Source organism: Canis lupus, chromosome 19 (assembly GCF_048164855.1).
Source record: "Canis lupus baileyi chromosome 19, mCanLup2.hap1, whole genome shotgun sequence".
NCBI classification, from domain to species: Eukaryota; Metazoa; Chordata; class Mammalia; order Carnivora; family Canidae; genus Canis; species Canis lupus.
The window spans coordinates 15,939,234-15,955,322 of record NC_132856.1 but is presented as its reverse complement, the minus strand read 5'-3'; the positions used below and the strand labels follow the sequence as shown (position 1 = coordinate 15,955,322).

At 39.3% G+C, this 16,089-nt stretch overlaps 2 protein-coding genes across 16 annotated transcripts in view; one reads left to right on the top strand and one right to left on the bottom strand.

The window, feature by feature from the left end:
- CNTN4 (contactin 4) overlaps nt 1-16,089 on the top strand; it is a 917,305-nt gene that overhangs the window by 887,734 nt on the left and 13,482 nt on the right. For 12 of the 14 annotated variants that reach the window (XM_072785322.1, XM_072785326.1, XM_072785319.1 and 9 more), the window contains 4 exons: nt 3,793-3,968; nt 8,233-8,353; nt 11,914-12,072; nt 14,662-14,811. In XM_072785322.1, coding sequence (XP_072641423.1) covers nt 3,793-3,968; nt 8,233-8,353; nt 11,914-12,072; nt 14,662-14,811 — 606 coding nt within the window. The remainder of the gene's footprint in view (nt 1-3,792; nt 3,969-8,232; nt 8,354-11,913; nt 12,073-14,661; nt 14,812-16,089) is intronic. The other 2 variants (XM_072785332.1, XM_072785331.1) reach the window with 2 other exon arrangements.
- The window catches only part of IL5RA (interleukin 5 receptor subunit alpha), a 74,084-nt gene continuing 60,208 nt past the window's right edge, over nt 2,214-16,089 (bottom strand). The window contains exon 13 of one of the 2 annotated variants that reach the window (XM_072785345.1): nt 2,214-2,912. The gene's annotated coding sequence lies outside the window, so the exon portion shown is untranslated. Of the gene's footprint in view, nt 2,913-5,848; nt 6,275-16,089 lie in introns of those variants that run through there. The other variant, XM_072785344.1, reaches the window with a different exon arrangement.

The window sequence follows — 16,089 nt, the reverse complement described above, 5'->3', positions numbered from 1 at the left end:
TTCCTCATCTTGATGAATTAAAACCCAAGGAGGGGAGACAGTTTTGTTTTGAAGAAGCCATCTGTTTATTTGTGTACCGCGTTTGTATTCAAATTTAGGGAAATTAATCAAGTAAAAAGCATCAGAATTCACAACACAGAAAACAGGAGTACTGAACAGACATCTGACTTGAGAAAACCAAGTAGATAATGAGGTCTCAACCTCTTTAGTTTAATCTTCTCTAGTCCCAAGGAGACATCTCTTGTGTGTGTATACCGCATGACTCACTTTGCATTGATTCTTGCTACTTTAGGGCTCAAAACATGAATCGGTGACAAGTGCTAAGTTAATGAATTAGCAGCTGTCAGCACAGACTGTACCAGCATAATCTTTGATTTAAGGAACTTCTCTGGTCCTTGGTTAACAGGCAACTGAGTTCACTAATAATAAAATCTGTCCCCAATCCATATATGTGCATAAAGGAATGAACATTTCTTCAGGAAACAAATGTCAATTAAAAATGTGAGCCAGACTTGCAGATGACCCTAGGCTTTGGAATATGTGCCAACTGTGTGCTGCTCATCCAGAAGTTGTCAGGAGATAGAAAGCCAAGACATTTTTAAGTACTTGAACCTGGACATTTGACTCTGCTCTCAGAAGTGTGATGTGTCAGCTTATAGCTAGAGCAGCATTTTGTGCATAAAGTCATTGCTACTTTTTACCTTGTTAAGGCAGTAACTTCATTACTTTCAGTGAAGCCTTCTGAAACCTGTCTTCACCCTACCACCTTCTCTGAATTTCTTCTGCACTTAAATATCTTAACTATATATATATATACACATATATATTTATGTTATATATATACATATATATGTATAAGCAAGAGTATAAATTGCCATATCATGCCCTTAGATTTGTTCTCTGGATGATTTGTGAATGGAAATCCTGTTTTCAGCCAAATGAAAGGACGCAGCTCAGCACCACAGATAGTTCCTTTTAAACACTCTAAGGCCTCAATTTCCTTCATCTGTTAGGTAGAGATGATAATAATATCTATTTGTTAAGAATAAATGAAATAATATATGTAAAGTTTTAACACAGGGTCTGGAATGTAAGGAGCTCAGCTAGTTATTATGAATGTTTTTATTACTTCATTCTCTTTTCTATCTCTTTTGGTACCAAGACACTGTCATCTGTACAATACACAGTGTATGCTTGGTGGATAAATCAACAAATGAATGTTTTCCACAATAAGAATCTAAATTGTAAAATCAGTAGACAGCTAGTTAAAGGAGAATTAGACAACATCTTGCCAAATAAAAATCATACACATATGATTTGGGCCGGGAATTATTTGTTCCAGTCTTCATTTTATAGATGAGGAAAATTTAAATTTAAAAGTGAGAATTAGGGATGCCTGGATGGCTCAGCAATTGAGCATCTGCCTTTCACTCAGGGCCTGATCCCTGAGTCTGGAATCAAGTCCCACATTGGGCTCCCTGCAGGGAGCCTGCTTCTCCATCTGCCTATGTCTCTGCCTCTGTGTGTCACTCGTGAATAAATAAATAAATATAAAAAATAAAAATAAATAAAAGAGAATTATTCTAAGGTATTTTGCTCTCATTATTTTCCCCTCATTAAAAAAAAAAAAAACTCAATCTGTATTTATACCTGCAGGTCAGTTAATCATTAGAGCAAATTGTGATGATGTGACTTGTAAAAGCCTCAGGTTTTAAAATACAGGATTTTTCCTCCCATTATCTCTTAGTTGGCAATACCTGTTTTTACCTTCCCATTTCATGGACATATATCACTCGTATGGCAGTGACTGAAAGCACACCAATCCATTTATGATATTTTCCCTTTTTTGGAAAATGGCAAAAGTGTATTTCACTCCAACCTAATAATCTGTTTATGGACACAGACTTTCCTTTTCCAGTGACTTGAGATGTTTGCTTTCCATGGTTGGATAAAAGGGCAGAAAAACTCTTATAAATACTCTCTTTAAAGAGGAGGTTTTTGTATGCATTTTTTGGAAAGTAAGACCCAGCAAACCTGTCCTGTGAGACATAATTTCAAAATTTCCAGCTAAGATTTTAATCGAGGAGATACACTTAATAAATATTTATATACCTCACAGCCTGAAATACAATCCTGTGAATATAGAAGGGTATTAATCAATGTTCTTGCATTGTTTTATTTGCTTTTGATTTGTCTTCTTTGTTATGGTTTGTTTTGTTGGTTTTGTTTGATTTGGTGTAGTGCAAAGAAATTTCTGGAATATGGCTGAATTCAGAATTTCATTCTTTATGTACTTATATGACCTTTATATTTAACTCAAATTGCTTTTCAACATTGTACTCTGACAACATTTATGAAATCATGTTGCAGCAAACAAAAGATCACTGCCATATGAATGGAGTATTGGAGTTTATATACTGTCTCAGCTAAACAAGCTCATTTCATTTCCAGTTAAAATCATAATGTAAAGGGTGGACTTTTTTTTTTCCTGGCAAAGCAAACTTTATTATAGCCCTGAGGTTGGAGCTCCAGGTCCTGCTGAACACTTGAGAGTTGGGGCGAGGGCCTCTTGTGTTGCCCTCAGCAGCTCCATCCCATTCAGACTCAGGTGGAGAGAGGCTGGGTGGGGGGAGACCTGGGGTCATAGCACACGCCAAGGAAGGCCACTCTTGGCTGCTGAGCTAGCCAGCTCTCCCTCAGTTGGTCACTGCAGCCAGGCCATTCCTGACTCCTCATTTCTTGGATCCTGGCTTTTTAGGTTTGAGTGTGGGTTTGGCCTTTTCCATAGGACTCTTGTCTTTAAGCCCAGGTCTCACTGCCTCCTCTTTTTTTTTCCATCCTTTTTTTCTTGGCAACGCTTGTCTGCTTCTGGGACGCCAGCCTCCTGACTTGTTTAACAGGAGTCTCCTCCTCTAGGGACACATTAAAGCGAATCAGTACTTATTTTAAAGATGTAATAGACATATACAAATATATATAATGTTGTCATGAATTCATTACAGCATTTTATATTAAATTTTTATAATATAATTTGCTAAAAATATCTTAGTTTCAAGATGGTTGAGACCATAAACTTAATAGTAAATTATGCAGATTATAAAAATATATAAAGATATAAACTTATACTGTATTAATTAGAGAAAAGAGGAAAATCATATGTGTGTCATGTTTACAAAAAGGTAAAACAAAAACCAAAAAAGACTATAAACCCAAAAGATGGAGGGAAATTATACCAAAATGAAAAAAGATGTTTTATCTGGACAGTACAGGAGTAAGTAGGATTTGTTTTGTTTTGTATTGGCTTTTTGGTCTCTTAACTTCCTTGAATTACCTAAATTTCCCATACTAAACATTTATCGCTTTTATAATGGGGAGGGAGCAGCCAAACAAACTTCAAATTAACATGGATTTCTCTAGTTTGTGTTCAACGGAATTACTGCTTTCTAGTGACACTGGGGAGATCCGAAAACCTTTTTAAAGAGGCAATTTCTGAGTAGGCTGCCAGAAGTAGGTTCTTCTGTGAGAGTCTTCAGAGATCTAACCTCAGTGCTCCCCAGCTGAGTTTTGTTGCTCTGTGAAGGTTCATATAATGAGTGTTTTCATCTTTTCATATTAAAAATGACCTCCTGACCTGAATCTCAGCTTCCCAGATGACTGAGGTTTACTGGTCACAGTCTAAGAAAAAATAAAGCAAAACTACTTAGTATTTCATCCTGCTCTTGGAGTCCACATTTTATTTCCAGATGAGCTCACAAGCTTTGTTGTTGGTTTGCCTTTGTTTACACCCTACAGATCCAACAAGGGTGATGGTACCCCCTTCCAGCATGGATGTCACTGTTGGAGAAAGTATTGTTCTCCCATGCCAGGTAACACATGATCACTCGCTAGACATCGTGTTTACTTGGTCATTTAATGGACACCTGATAGATTTTGACAAAGATGGGGACCACTTTGAAAGAGTCGGAGGGGTAAGTATCAACATCAAACTATCTGTAGGAAATTCAGTATGCAACTGGACTTCTCCAAAGTGGCTCAGCTTGTTTAGATTAACTTGAAAAGAAATATACGGTTATTCTTGATAATCTTGTTTTTATACCTTATTTTTGAAACTTTTGGTTAATTACTGCTCCTTTTTGCCTGATCTGTGTGGCCCCACTTAGTGAGGAACCCTAGATGGCGGTCCTCTTCATCTTCACAACAATACTATAGACTAGTTATTCCGAACTATGTATGAATGAGGAAACTGAAGTTCAACGGGAAATGTGTGGCTTGCCTTGGCCTCATAGCCCTCGACTGTGAAACCCAGCTTTAAACCTCAGATCCCAGGTTCTGTGCCCCATGCAGCACCATATTTCATAGCACCTGATTAAGAAAGTATCTTAAGGACAACTGACTCATGTGTTTTTTAAGCTGCTGATTAAACTTCCCCTGGCTCTCTTAGAAGTCTCATCATTGTGACATTAGGGCTCTCTTTCTTGAATCTGAAAGTCTGATCAGGGTATTTATTATCTCCAGGTAATTTTGAATTCAAATGTTTGAAGTTTCATAATGCCTTCCTTTCCATAAAAATACATATTACCATTGAATACACAGCAAGATGAAGCTAAATCTGGAAACAATTTGTATCTATCACAATTGTTCTCAAAAAAAATTTTTTCACTAGCACAGTTCTACATTCCCATTAGTTTTTTTTCATTTTTAAAAATTTATTTTTTATTAGTGTTCAATTTGCCAACATATAGAATAACACCCAGTGCTCATCCCATCAAGTGCCCACCTCAGTGCCCGATGGGTACATTCCCATTAGTAATAAAGATTCACTCTGGCTACCATTCTCACAGAGGGGTCCAGCTAAAAAACAGCAGAAAATAAAAATGAGGCTGTGGTTTGAAAAGCCCTCCCCACCTCTCTGCCATAGAAATCTAATTTTCCCACTTCATTTTGCCTCCCCTCCCCCTGGTGTTGAGAGTATGTGGGCTAAAGCTTATAAGATAAGCTATATGATATGTTGAGGACCTGTTTTCCACTCAACTATAATACTAGTCCTGTTCTTGCTACCTTTCTCAAATGATGTCTCTCACAGAACATCAAGAATGATTTGAGCATTTTCTCAGCTTTCCCAAAGATCATATACAACTGGTAATATTTTAGTTACATAGGAGAGATTAGTTTATTACATCAGTAGATGCCTTGGGTCATGAGGGATTTTTCTCCTAGAATCCTGGTTGAGAAAGGCTGGATGAAATTGGCAGTATTAAGCATTCTGGACTTCTTTGATATGATTCAGCTTAATAACCAAGTGGGAGAGATATTAATTTCGCAAGGGCATTAAAGATATTAAATACCTTCAGGTCTAGAAAACTGCATAGCCCAATGCCTTCCACAAAAGAAGTACTTGATAAATTTTAATAGTTGGACTAATTGAAGGAAGAGTAACATTGATTTTAATAACAGGAAAGTATAAATTGAGAAAACCTTCATAGATTAAGCAGAATATTAGTTTTCATGCTAAGACCAATGTCTTGGCCAAGAGAGATATTAAAAATATTATCTCCCAGAATGGCACAGGTACCAACCAATTAGAACAGCTGCCTGGCCGATCAAAATAGATGCCCTGCCAGTCAGACAGATGTGGACTTTATGCTGGACTGGCTGCATACCAGCCAGGGCCAAGGCACAGGTGGAGACAACCCTAATGGAGTCAAGCACTAATGACCACCTTTTGTAGAGAGCTCTATCTGTGGAATCACTCTCATTAGCCTCTCATGTGAGAAAAACTTGTCTCTTCTGTGAAACTCTTGCTAACACCAATCAATTATTGCTAAGAAGTACAAAATTCAGGACAGCACTACAGATTGTGAGAAGTAAGGATCTTTAATGTCTATGGAGATAGGATTTGACAGGAGAAGAGGTAAGGAAGGAATTCTGAAGCTAAGCCATTTCACAGTTTCTCCTTCCTGGTCAGCATGGTGGTGATGCTTGGTAGAGTCAACCTTTTGCAGTTTTTGGAAAAGCTGTTATTTCATTGTCCTCTGACAGCCTCCCAGTTCTCTGTCAGGAACATAACAAAGCACAGCAGGGAAAAATAAGCTGGTGCTGCTTTATTTGCTTTGGTAGGAACACAAATGTAGATCTCAGTAAACTGTTTGATCTGGATGACTTCAGAGGAAACGAGAAAGTTATTGTGGTCTCCTTCTGTGAGACTCTTAATCTTGACTTTTTTTTTATTCTTTATTTTCAGTTTTACTTTAAAAAACACAGCTCTGGTCAAAATCTGTAAATGAAGACAACTCATTCTGTTAATATGTTACTGTATTCCGAAATTTCCAGGCCACAACTAGTTTCTTCTAACCTTAAGCCCTTGGTGAATAAAGTGGATTATTAACACAATGTACACATTTCTTTAAAACAAATATGGCTTTCCACCTTCCCTGCACATACCCCCTTGTGAAGCATTTTGTTGTTGTTTAAATCTATACTCAGGAGTCCTAGCCACATGAAATGTCTTAGGTAAAGAAGTATTAGTGATGATGATGATGCCTTAATATTGGCAAAGCACCTAATCATTTATCAAACCCTTTGGTGTCTATCAGCTCTTTAATCCTCACAGAAAGCATGAGGAATAGGGTAGCAATTATTATCCTATTTTACCGAGCAATTGTAAGACTTGATTAGTAAATAGAATCTGAATAAGAACCCAAGTGTTATAAATAAAACCGCTTTCAGGTAAAAAAAAAAAAAAAAAAAAAAAAGTCACAGCTTTCTTTGAGTTAGATTTAATCTTTGACATGTCTGCTTATGGTCATCAATAATACCAATTTAAATTTACTCCATGCTTCCCAGTTTTCAGGATTTCACATACACAAACAGTCTCATTTGATTCTCACAACCTCACCCAGTGGGCAATGCATCCTTTCACAGGTCAGTAAACTAAAACCCAGAGACTTACATGAAATCGCACAGCAGGGATCAAGACAATAGAGTACCTACACATCAGCTCTCCCTTCACTAAATACTTGAGCCTCTCTTCTAAACTTATTTACAACTATTGGCAGTTCTGGGCTTTCCATTGTCCTGAACAGATTTGTGATATGTTTCTCTAATACAAAGGGAATTAAGTACACATTAATTTAGATTGAGAATAAGGTCTTTCCAGATAGTAGAATGGCCTGACCATGTCGGTTCACATCCTGACTGTGCCATTTATTAGGCAAGTCACATAACCTCTTTGTGCTTGAGTTTTCTTCACCTCTAAAGTAAGGATAACAAGAACACCTACCTCATAGAACATGTGAGTATTTAGCTGTAATATATGGCTCCAATATTTAAATACTATTAAGCATTATCCAACATTGTGGAAGGATAGCAACAGGGCCAAAATAACCCATGTTGTCTTATCATCCATTGTGGGGTGAGATGTAAGCATAGCTTCCTGAATCTGACCTCTAGGGAGCACTCATATGCAAGCCACCTGTTCCCCAAGCTTTTGATTAACAGAGCTATGAAACCAAACTCAAGGTGTAGCCATGTTCTTCAGTTAAAATGCTACCTTCGTGATAACCTATGGAGGCATCTTCTCATATTTACTAAAAGTCCCACACTGGTAAATGTATAGAAATATTCCTAGGGCACATAGAAATCCATACTGGGATATAAGCAGTTCTGTTCATCTGCTAATCAAACTTGCATTTGGCATTTCAAAAACAAATAAGCAGCATTCCACACTAGGTGATACTAGATTTCCTTGGAGAGTGTGGTCCTCATACTCTTAATTCAAACCTGGGAGCAAGCAAAATGCTGCTGTAAGATAGAGTTGCACAGTAAAATGCAGATGCCTCCAAATGTAGGCTTTCCCCGCCTTTCCAAATATAGAATTCCAAAGAATTGGAATCCCAGAGAAGGCTGCAAGCCGAGGGCATATCTGACGAAACCCACAGGACTAGATCAAAAGCCGCCTTGAGTAAGTTTAAGTGCTTCCGACATGGGTGGCAAACTGCTCCAGAGACCCAGGGAAGCCAGACACCGGAGGTCTTGTCCAAGGTGTGTTCTGAAAATGTTGGTGTTCTTATCTCACAAGCAGGCTCACATATTTCTAATAGGCCATGGCTTGCATCACTAATGTTTTCATCAGCCAGTATAAAATAAATCCATTAGTCACAGTGTCCTTCATGTGATAATGATATTTAGAGCTCATTAAAAAGTAATTGTAGCCACTTTCCCCTACTTTATCAGCAGGATTCAGCTGGTGATTTGATGATCCGAAACATCCAACTGAAGCATGCTGGGAAATACGTCTGCATGGTCCAAACAAGTGTAGACAAGCTGTCTGCTGCTGCAGACCTGATTGTAAGAGGTATGGGAATTTTGGTTTCTGTTCTTGAAAGACGTTTGTGGTATCTACTCCTGCACAGATTTCTAAAAATGTCACCAGTTCAGAATTATGGAAGAAATTCATATAAAAGCTGAACATTGTAAACAGTGGTTAGCGGCCTACAGAAGTTCTGTGTGTATCTGTTTCTCATAGGGGGGATCACCAGAAAGTGCAGAGCAAATCCGGTTACTCTGTACTGAAAATAACTCCTGTAAGTGCTGTGAGTGCCCCGAGTGCCTGGATTTATGGCTACTGGAGTTGATATGACCTTCTAGAATAATTTTGGATTAACAAAAGCAAATAGTTTAAAGAAGGATCAAACTGTGCCTTTTGATGTTTCATCTGGGCTAAGCCAAATTAGTGATTTAGGGTACTGATAGAACGGTGGCTTCAGAAAAATCACCAGTTTTTCCCAGTTCCCTTTTTTCCCTAAAGTTAATATAGTTCTGTCCAGTTCTTAAAATATGGCTTTAGAGGGAAACACTTCCTGACTGCCTAGGAGGTAGTAAATAAGCTGGCAGTTGATGTACAGACTGACATTTGTGAGATTTTTCTTGAGTCCTACTAACATGGTCTAACTTCAACCTAATGGCTACAGAGGCCCTGGCTGAGCCCCATGAAGTCAATTTATAAAGCAACAGTAAATGGAGTTTGAAAACTATTTTTCTATTGAAATTAAAACCTTCAGGGACCAGTGTATGTACCAGAATCAAACTGATGTATGCTTGGGGCTTTTCTGAGTGTTAAAAGTGAAGCCAAATCAGAACATCAAAATAATCTCTTGGCCAGCACCTCCTTCATCTGAACCCTAACCATTGGTGTCTAGGAGTCTTCAGCCAGCAGAACCTTGAGTGCAAGAATACAGAACTCCAAGGGAAATTAGGTATGGAGGCAGGGTGAATCTGAGTTCAGGGAGAACAAGGTATTATTGGAAGCAACGTAAGTGTTGCTGTGCCCTCTAGGCATAACCTGAAGGAGGAGATGTGTGGGAGTTAGCAACTTAAACTCATAGTCAAGAGAAGTTAAAGAAAAATAGTTTTTCCATCCCATCTGCTTTCGTTTCCCTTTAAATTGCCTACAAAAACCTTTCAGTAATAGTACAGATAAGAGCCAGATAAGAGAAAAAAAAAAACGTTCAACCTGGGTTGAGCTACCCATTGAATAACTTAAGGAAACATGTTTATTTCCATTTTAAAATACATGAGAGCTGGTCTGTTCTCCCCCTGGGGACAAAAGAATTCTGTTGCTGAAAATTTATCCTCTATTTAATTAGGATAATGTTCAGATCAGCAGTTTAAACACCAATAAATTAGACTAATAAATATTTAAATCAGTAATACTTGAAGTTCTTAAATGATATTGTATACTTCATTTCACAGAAAATAACATTAAATACCAAGAGGAATTTGCAAACTCTGTCTAAAAGAAAATCTAGTCTAATCAGTTAATAAGGCCAATAAATTAATATGCCATTTTAAACCATAATCTTTCGTTTTATTTCCTCTGACTCTGCCCTTGCAGCTTTTCTGCATATTACAGAGAGGACGCAGAAATGTATTTCACTGCCCTGTAAGAGATTTTTGTATTGGAAACTGGTAAAGCTTTGAGTGTTGGCTCCAGCTTCCTTGATCTCTACTTTATTTAGTCAATAGCATGCTAATGGCAGATGGAAAGGCCCTTCTTCACAGGGAGAGAAACAGAGGCACTGGTCTCACACCAACATTCTCTCTTCTATTGCCTTGACAAAAACATCTGTGAGCCCTGACCATGTGAACATTTTGTTTAGAGGACAAACATTGGCTCATTATCTCATTTTGAAAGAGGGACCCAACTTCCCCAAGACAAAGTTGGTAAACATTCTGTGAGGTCATATCTATACACTGGTGTGGTGGCTGGCAGGAGCATACAGAGCAAACAAAGTTGTGAAAGTAGCATTTTACCTCCAGTGGCCAAATTCATACCACTCCTTCATTTTCCTTTACTTGGCTGCTAACAGTGGGCTCAGATACTTCCTATCTATATAATTCATTGAGGAGTTTGGAGGGGAACATTTTTCTACTTGTACTTTGACCATTGAAAGAGCATCCATATGAGGGTTGGGGGTGGGAATCTAGGGTGAGAAGGCTAGTGAGAAAAAAGAAGATGATGCAGTCTTCTAGACTTTATCTGATTAATCGGGGTTGCAAAGACTAAAGTTTGCCTCGGCTCTATCCAGGTGGCATTAGACTGGCATGCTGAAATGTCACCATGGAAAATTAATCAATTTCAGCATACAGATTTCCAGACCTTTCATTCAGGAGTAGGAGGGAGAAGATAAATTTAGTTTCACCTGTGGGTATATAAAAATGATTTTTTAAAAAAAGAAAGAGAAATTTAGGGCATCCTATGAAGGGTACAGGAGTGAATCTCAGAACAAAGTCTTACTTTAGGAAATTACAATTAACTTTTCACCAGTCTGCTAGATGTCTCTTTCTTCCCTGACCAGCAACATGGCCCAGTAGTACATAGCAGTACACTTGCCTGCTATGTGGGGCTCAGCAAAGTCCTCCTAGGACTATCTCCTTATTCCTGTCTCAGGGACATGAAGTTTGTCATCATGTCTCCTTCACCAACCACCTTCCCTCCTGAAATGGTCAGTTGTGGTTTGCTGCAAGTGCATTTAACTGCCTGGTAAGAGCTTTTCCTGTTGGAATCTAAGACAGCTTTGGGGCTTTGCTTGGGTTGTCTTTCTATGTTGTTAACCTACTGCTTTCCATCTTCTATTTATGATTTCCAAACCTTCATTTAAAACTGATTTCCTCTCATTTCAATGATTTAAATACATGGGCAGAAACAGTGAACATCAGAAAGTAGAAAAATACAGGTATGACTTATAGAAACTGCAAATGAGGGTCTTTAGACTCTAGCCTAGTTCTGAAGTTGAAGTTGGAGAAGCGACAATCCTGTGACTCTTGAGCACTGGCCATTTTCACAGAAGCTCCCTTGTGTACAAGTGTGTGTTTGCATATGACATGGGGCAGGCATGAGGTTGGTAGTTACAGTGTAGCAGGAATGTATGGAGCAGCATTGTGACCACCAATGTTCTCATGCCAGTTCTGATCAAATCCACGTTCTAAACGGTAGAAATGACCATTTCTAAAAGGCTTTCATCTCCATTTATCCCTTTTCTATCCATAGATAACACTGCCTGACTTATACCAGAAACCTGTAAATATGGTGAATGTGGGCTTTTGTGATACCCCAATATTCTCTCCTAGCATTTGGAACCAATATTCTATTTTAATGCTTTGTTTACCTATTTTTTTTCTAATTACATAGAGAGCCCCTAGAAAGAAGTGTCCATGTCTCATTCATCTCTGTAGTTTCAAAACCTAGAATAATTCTGGGCACCCAATAGGTATCCAAAAAGGAATTGACAAATGATGAATCTGTGAATGGGTGAATAAATGGTTGAATGGATCAGCATTGCATTCAATAAAGCAATCACTTGCTTGGACATGTGAACACACTGCTCCATTTCTGAGGGTCTTGCTCATTCACAGGCCCTCCAGGACCCCCAGAGGGTGTGACCATAGATGAAATTACAGATACTACCGCTCAGCTCTCCTGGAGACCCGGACCTGACAACCACAGCCCCATCACCATGTATGTTATTCAAGCCAGGACTCCGTTCTCCGTGGGCTGGCAAGCAGTCAATACAGGTACCATACTGGATGCCTGCGGGTAGTGTCTCACAGGGGCTTCTGAAAGTCAGCATAGTGGACAAAGCACTGTGGTAGAAACCAAGGGCCAGCTAGATTCCCATCAGATACAGCTATGAATGATACATTATGGCAGTATTTCCTAAGCCTCAGTCAACGGTACCATCATTTCTTTAATAGTTTTCTTTATCTCAACACATGTTTGTTTTTTAACTTGTCCTAAACAATAATGTCTTATGAAATGCTAGGTCTGTATGTTGGTTATATTTTTTTCTTAACATATATATTAAAACACATTAGTTGTAAAAATAAAATGCATCAATCTGCATATTACCTAAAATTATCTGTGTATTACTGATGATACACTTTGAGAAGCAAAGAATTATACTAGTCTACATAGCCTTTATAAAGTTTATTTACTGCTCTCAAGAAATCAATAACTAAGGACTGCCAGGAGCCTCTTGACTTGCTATCCATTTTTTTTTTAGATGGTTGAGTTTGGAAATGAAGAGGCATGAGATTTTGTTATATTAAAAACTATGTGAGATGGCCATACCTTGATGTTTTGAGGTAGAAATACATGGAGCGATAGGCCTAGTTCTGCGCAACTCAGGTGAATCATACTGATTTTAACAACCTCGTTTGTTTTTCACATCAGTTTATCCAACCTCAGAAATGGGTTTCTGTGTTTCCAGTTCAATCTCTGACTTTCTTCTGAGTCACAAGAGTGCTTAGGAAGGAAAGATAGGAAAAAGCTGGAAGTTAGGGGATCATGCAGTCCTGACTCTGCTACTTGGTAGATCGCTATACAGTTGCGTTTTCCTCGGCTGTTAAATGGGCATGATAAGAATTGTTTATGACCCAAAGAGAAACGATTGTGAAACTTTTTTAAAAACAGGAAGTACTACATAAATATAATGAACGAAAGGAGGGACACCTGGGTGGCTCAGAGATTGAGCATCTGTCTCTGACTCAGGTCGTGATCCCAGGGTCCTGAGATCGAGTCCCACATCGGGCTCCCCACAGGAAGTCTGCTTCTCCCTCTATATCTCTGCCTCTCTCTCTCTCTCTGTCTCTCATGAATGAATAAATAAAATCTTTTTTAAAAAATTACTAGAATTTGCTGAGCCCTTGATATGTGCTATATGTTCTGCTAAGTCCTTTTTTTGGATTTTCTCAACAGTACTATGAATAGATATTGTTATTAACCTCAATGTTTGGTAGGGAAACCAAGGCATGGAAAGATTAAGTAACGTGCCCAAGGTCATTGGGCTACTAAGCATGGATTTGGGTTTAGAATACAGATGGTCTGACTCCAAAGCCCCACACTCTTTACCTTTGGAAGTTAGGACTGTGTTAGTTGTGGCCTAGGGAGGCTGGCAGCCACTGAACCCTAGTCACCTGTATGATGGCCTCAGCTTTGTCAAAGTTGATCTCCCTTTCAGAGTTCTGGGCTACGTAGGAAATATTTATTTTTACTTTATTTTTATTTGTTATTATTTTTTTTTAGTAAGCTCCAGCCCACTATGGGGCTACTTTATTTTTAATTGTTTTGTTTTGTTTTTTTTTTTAGTAAGCTCTAGCCCAATATGGGGCTTGAACTTACAACCCTGAGATCAACAGTTGCATGCTCTACTGACTGAGGTAGAGGTAGGCACCCATTGCATGGAGAATCTTTATGATAACTGGTTTAAAAAGTTGTTCAGTGAGCATAGAGGCAATGTCCACAGCTTCTTCGCTTATGGCACCAAATAGTGGGCCATGTCCTCTTGGCAAGGAGCCCTTCTCCAAATACTGCTGGGTGGATACTGTCAAATTCTACTTCTCTGACTCCCTTTTTTGTGTTCTCCATGGCCTTTCCTTTTATGTTTTCAGATTCTTTCTTGAGATATGTTAGTAGAGTTCACTGTCAGTAGTAGTATAGCTTTGTAATATTGTTAACTTCATTATGATGAGTTATAGAACTTGGACCACACAGTTTGACGAAGATGCAGATCCAGTGCAATCTTGGGTTAGTAACTTAACCTTTATAAGGCCCATTTTCCTCATCAATAAAAACAAAGTAATTTTAATTTACTCATAGAATAGTTGTAAAAATTAATCAGTGTGGGGCAGCCTGGGTGGCTCAGCAATTTAGCGCAGGCTTCAGCCCTGGGCATGATCCTGGAGACCCAGAATTGAGTCCCACATCGGCCTCCCTGCATGGAGCCTGCTTCTCCCTCTGCCTGTGTCTCTTCCTCTCTCTCTCCCTGTGTCTCTCATGAATAAATAAAATCTTTTAAAAAAAAATCAGTGTGCCCAACACTGTGCAATAAATGCTGAAAAATGTATCAGGTGATAGCAGTAATGATTACAGTCAAGTGCTTTGAGGCCTTGAAGACCCTAATGTCATCGTCTCATACCTGATTAGAAACTTGTTAGTTTAGCAAAGGGAGTTCTGGGATTGCTTCCCTGTAACAGCTGTTGTGCAACTACTCTCAGGCCACCTACAGTGCCCTGCACACCGTAATGGTGATGGTGATGGATGGAAGTTCCTATCTGCTTAACATGGAATCCTGTAAAACATCCCCACCTTCTGATGTCTTTCAGTCCCAGAACTGATTGATGGGAAGACATTCACAGCGACCGTTGTGGGTTTGAACCCGTGGGTTGAGTATGAATTTCGCACAGTTGCTGCCAACGTGATTGGGATTGGGGAACCCAGCCGGCCCTCAGAGAAAAGGAGGACAGAAGAGGCTCGTGAGTAGCAGCCAGGACACAGAGAGTCTGTGCTGGTGGCTATTATTTCTCAGGAAAAGGCTTTGAATTCTTCCTACTTTAAGCCCTAATGAAGCTCTGCATCAGCACCCCCTGCCCCTTGAATGGTTATAATGATCAGAAATCAGGCCAGTAGATGCTCAGCTTAGTTCAGTTCTCACTCTTCCCTGGGTCACCTTGTACAAAGAGAGACACCGTGTGCTTCGTCTTTCAAACACCAGCACTTTCTTTGTTGGTTCATTTGTCACCAAGATTCTCCAACCAGGAATTATTTTTTTAATACGCACACCCACATTTCAAATGAAATCAACACACAGAAATCACTCGTCACAAATAATCAATTCTTCAGAAATGTTCAGTAAGATTTTCTTAGAGTATCAACCATGCCCAGAAGCTAAAATGCAGAACATCCTGCTAATTCATACAAGCCCAGTCAGCAATTTAGCAGGACCCTCTGTGTTCACAGCTTGCATGAGCACAGGGAGAGAAAACCTGCACCTATGTCAGTTGTACATTTCCTTCTCTCGTGCAATGGGAGGCCTACATTACGTGTGGGGCTCTGTAGAGTTCCCAGCTGTAATAGGGCCCGATGTTTGTTGAAGGTTCCTAAGCAGAAGGGAACTCTGACCCTACTCTTGGACAGAAACCCTCTAGATTGATTTCATTATCTCTAACCGAGGGAACACACCCAGTCACCAATTTTTAAATTCTGTCTGGAGTTTTCCATTTACATGATGATCACGTCGCTAATCCCCATTCTTTCTTTTCCCCCTCCAAAACTGTCATTTAATTGATTCCTCTCAGCAGTCCTGAGAAGGAAGCTAGCATAATCTCCCCTCTTTTACAGAGAAATCTGGGGATCAAAGAGGTTAAGCACAGTGAGCCAGGGGTCAACCTATGTCCACCACTTCCTTCAGCACCCAGCTCAAAACTCACCTTCCTCCGAGAAGCCATTAGCCCAACCCTACTCTGAGCAGCCTGCTACTTCAGAACGCCACCGCACTTCATTCTGTCTGCACCGTATTGTTGTTTATTGTCAACATTCCTCTGTAATTGTTCTGCATGTGCTCTCTGCCTTCAACAAGATTGTAAACTCTGCACGGGCAGAGTGTGTATTGTCCTGTCTTTTGTGTACCACCGCATGGTTAATAAACGCCTATCCAAGCATTAGAACCAGAACTTCAGTCCTTTCAAACCACTGAACTTCGGCCTCTAGGGATGGAGCTCAACAATTGGGCAGACTTGTCACATACCTTGTGT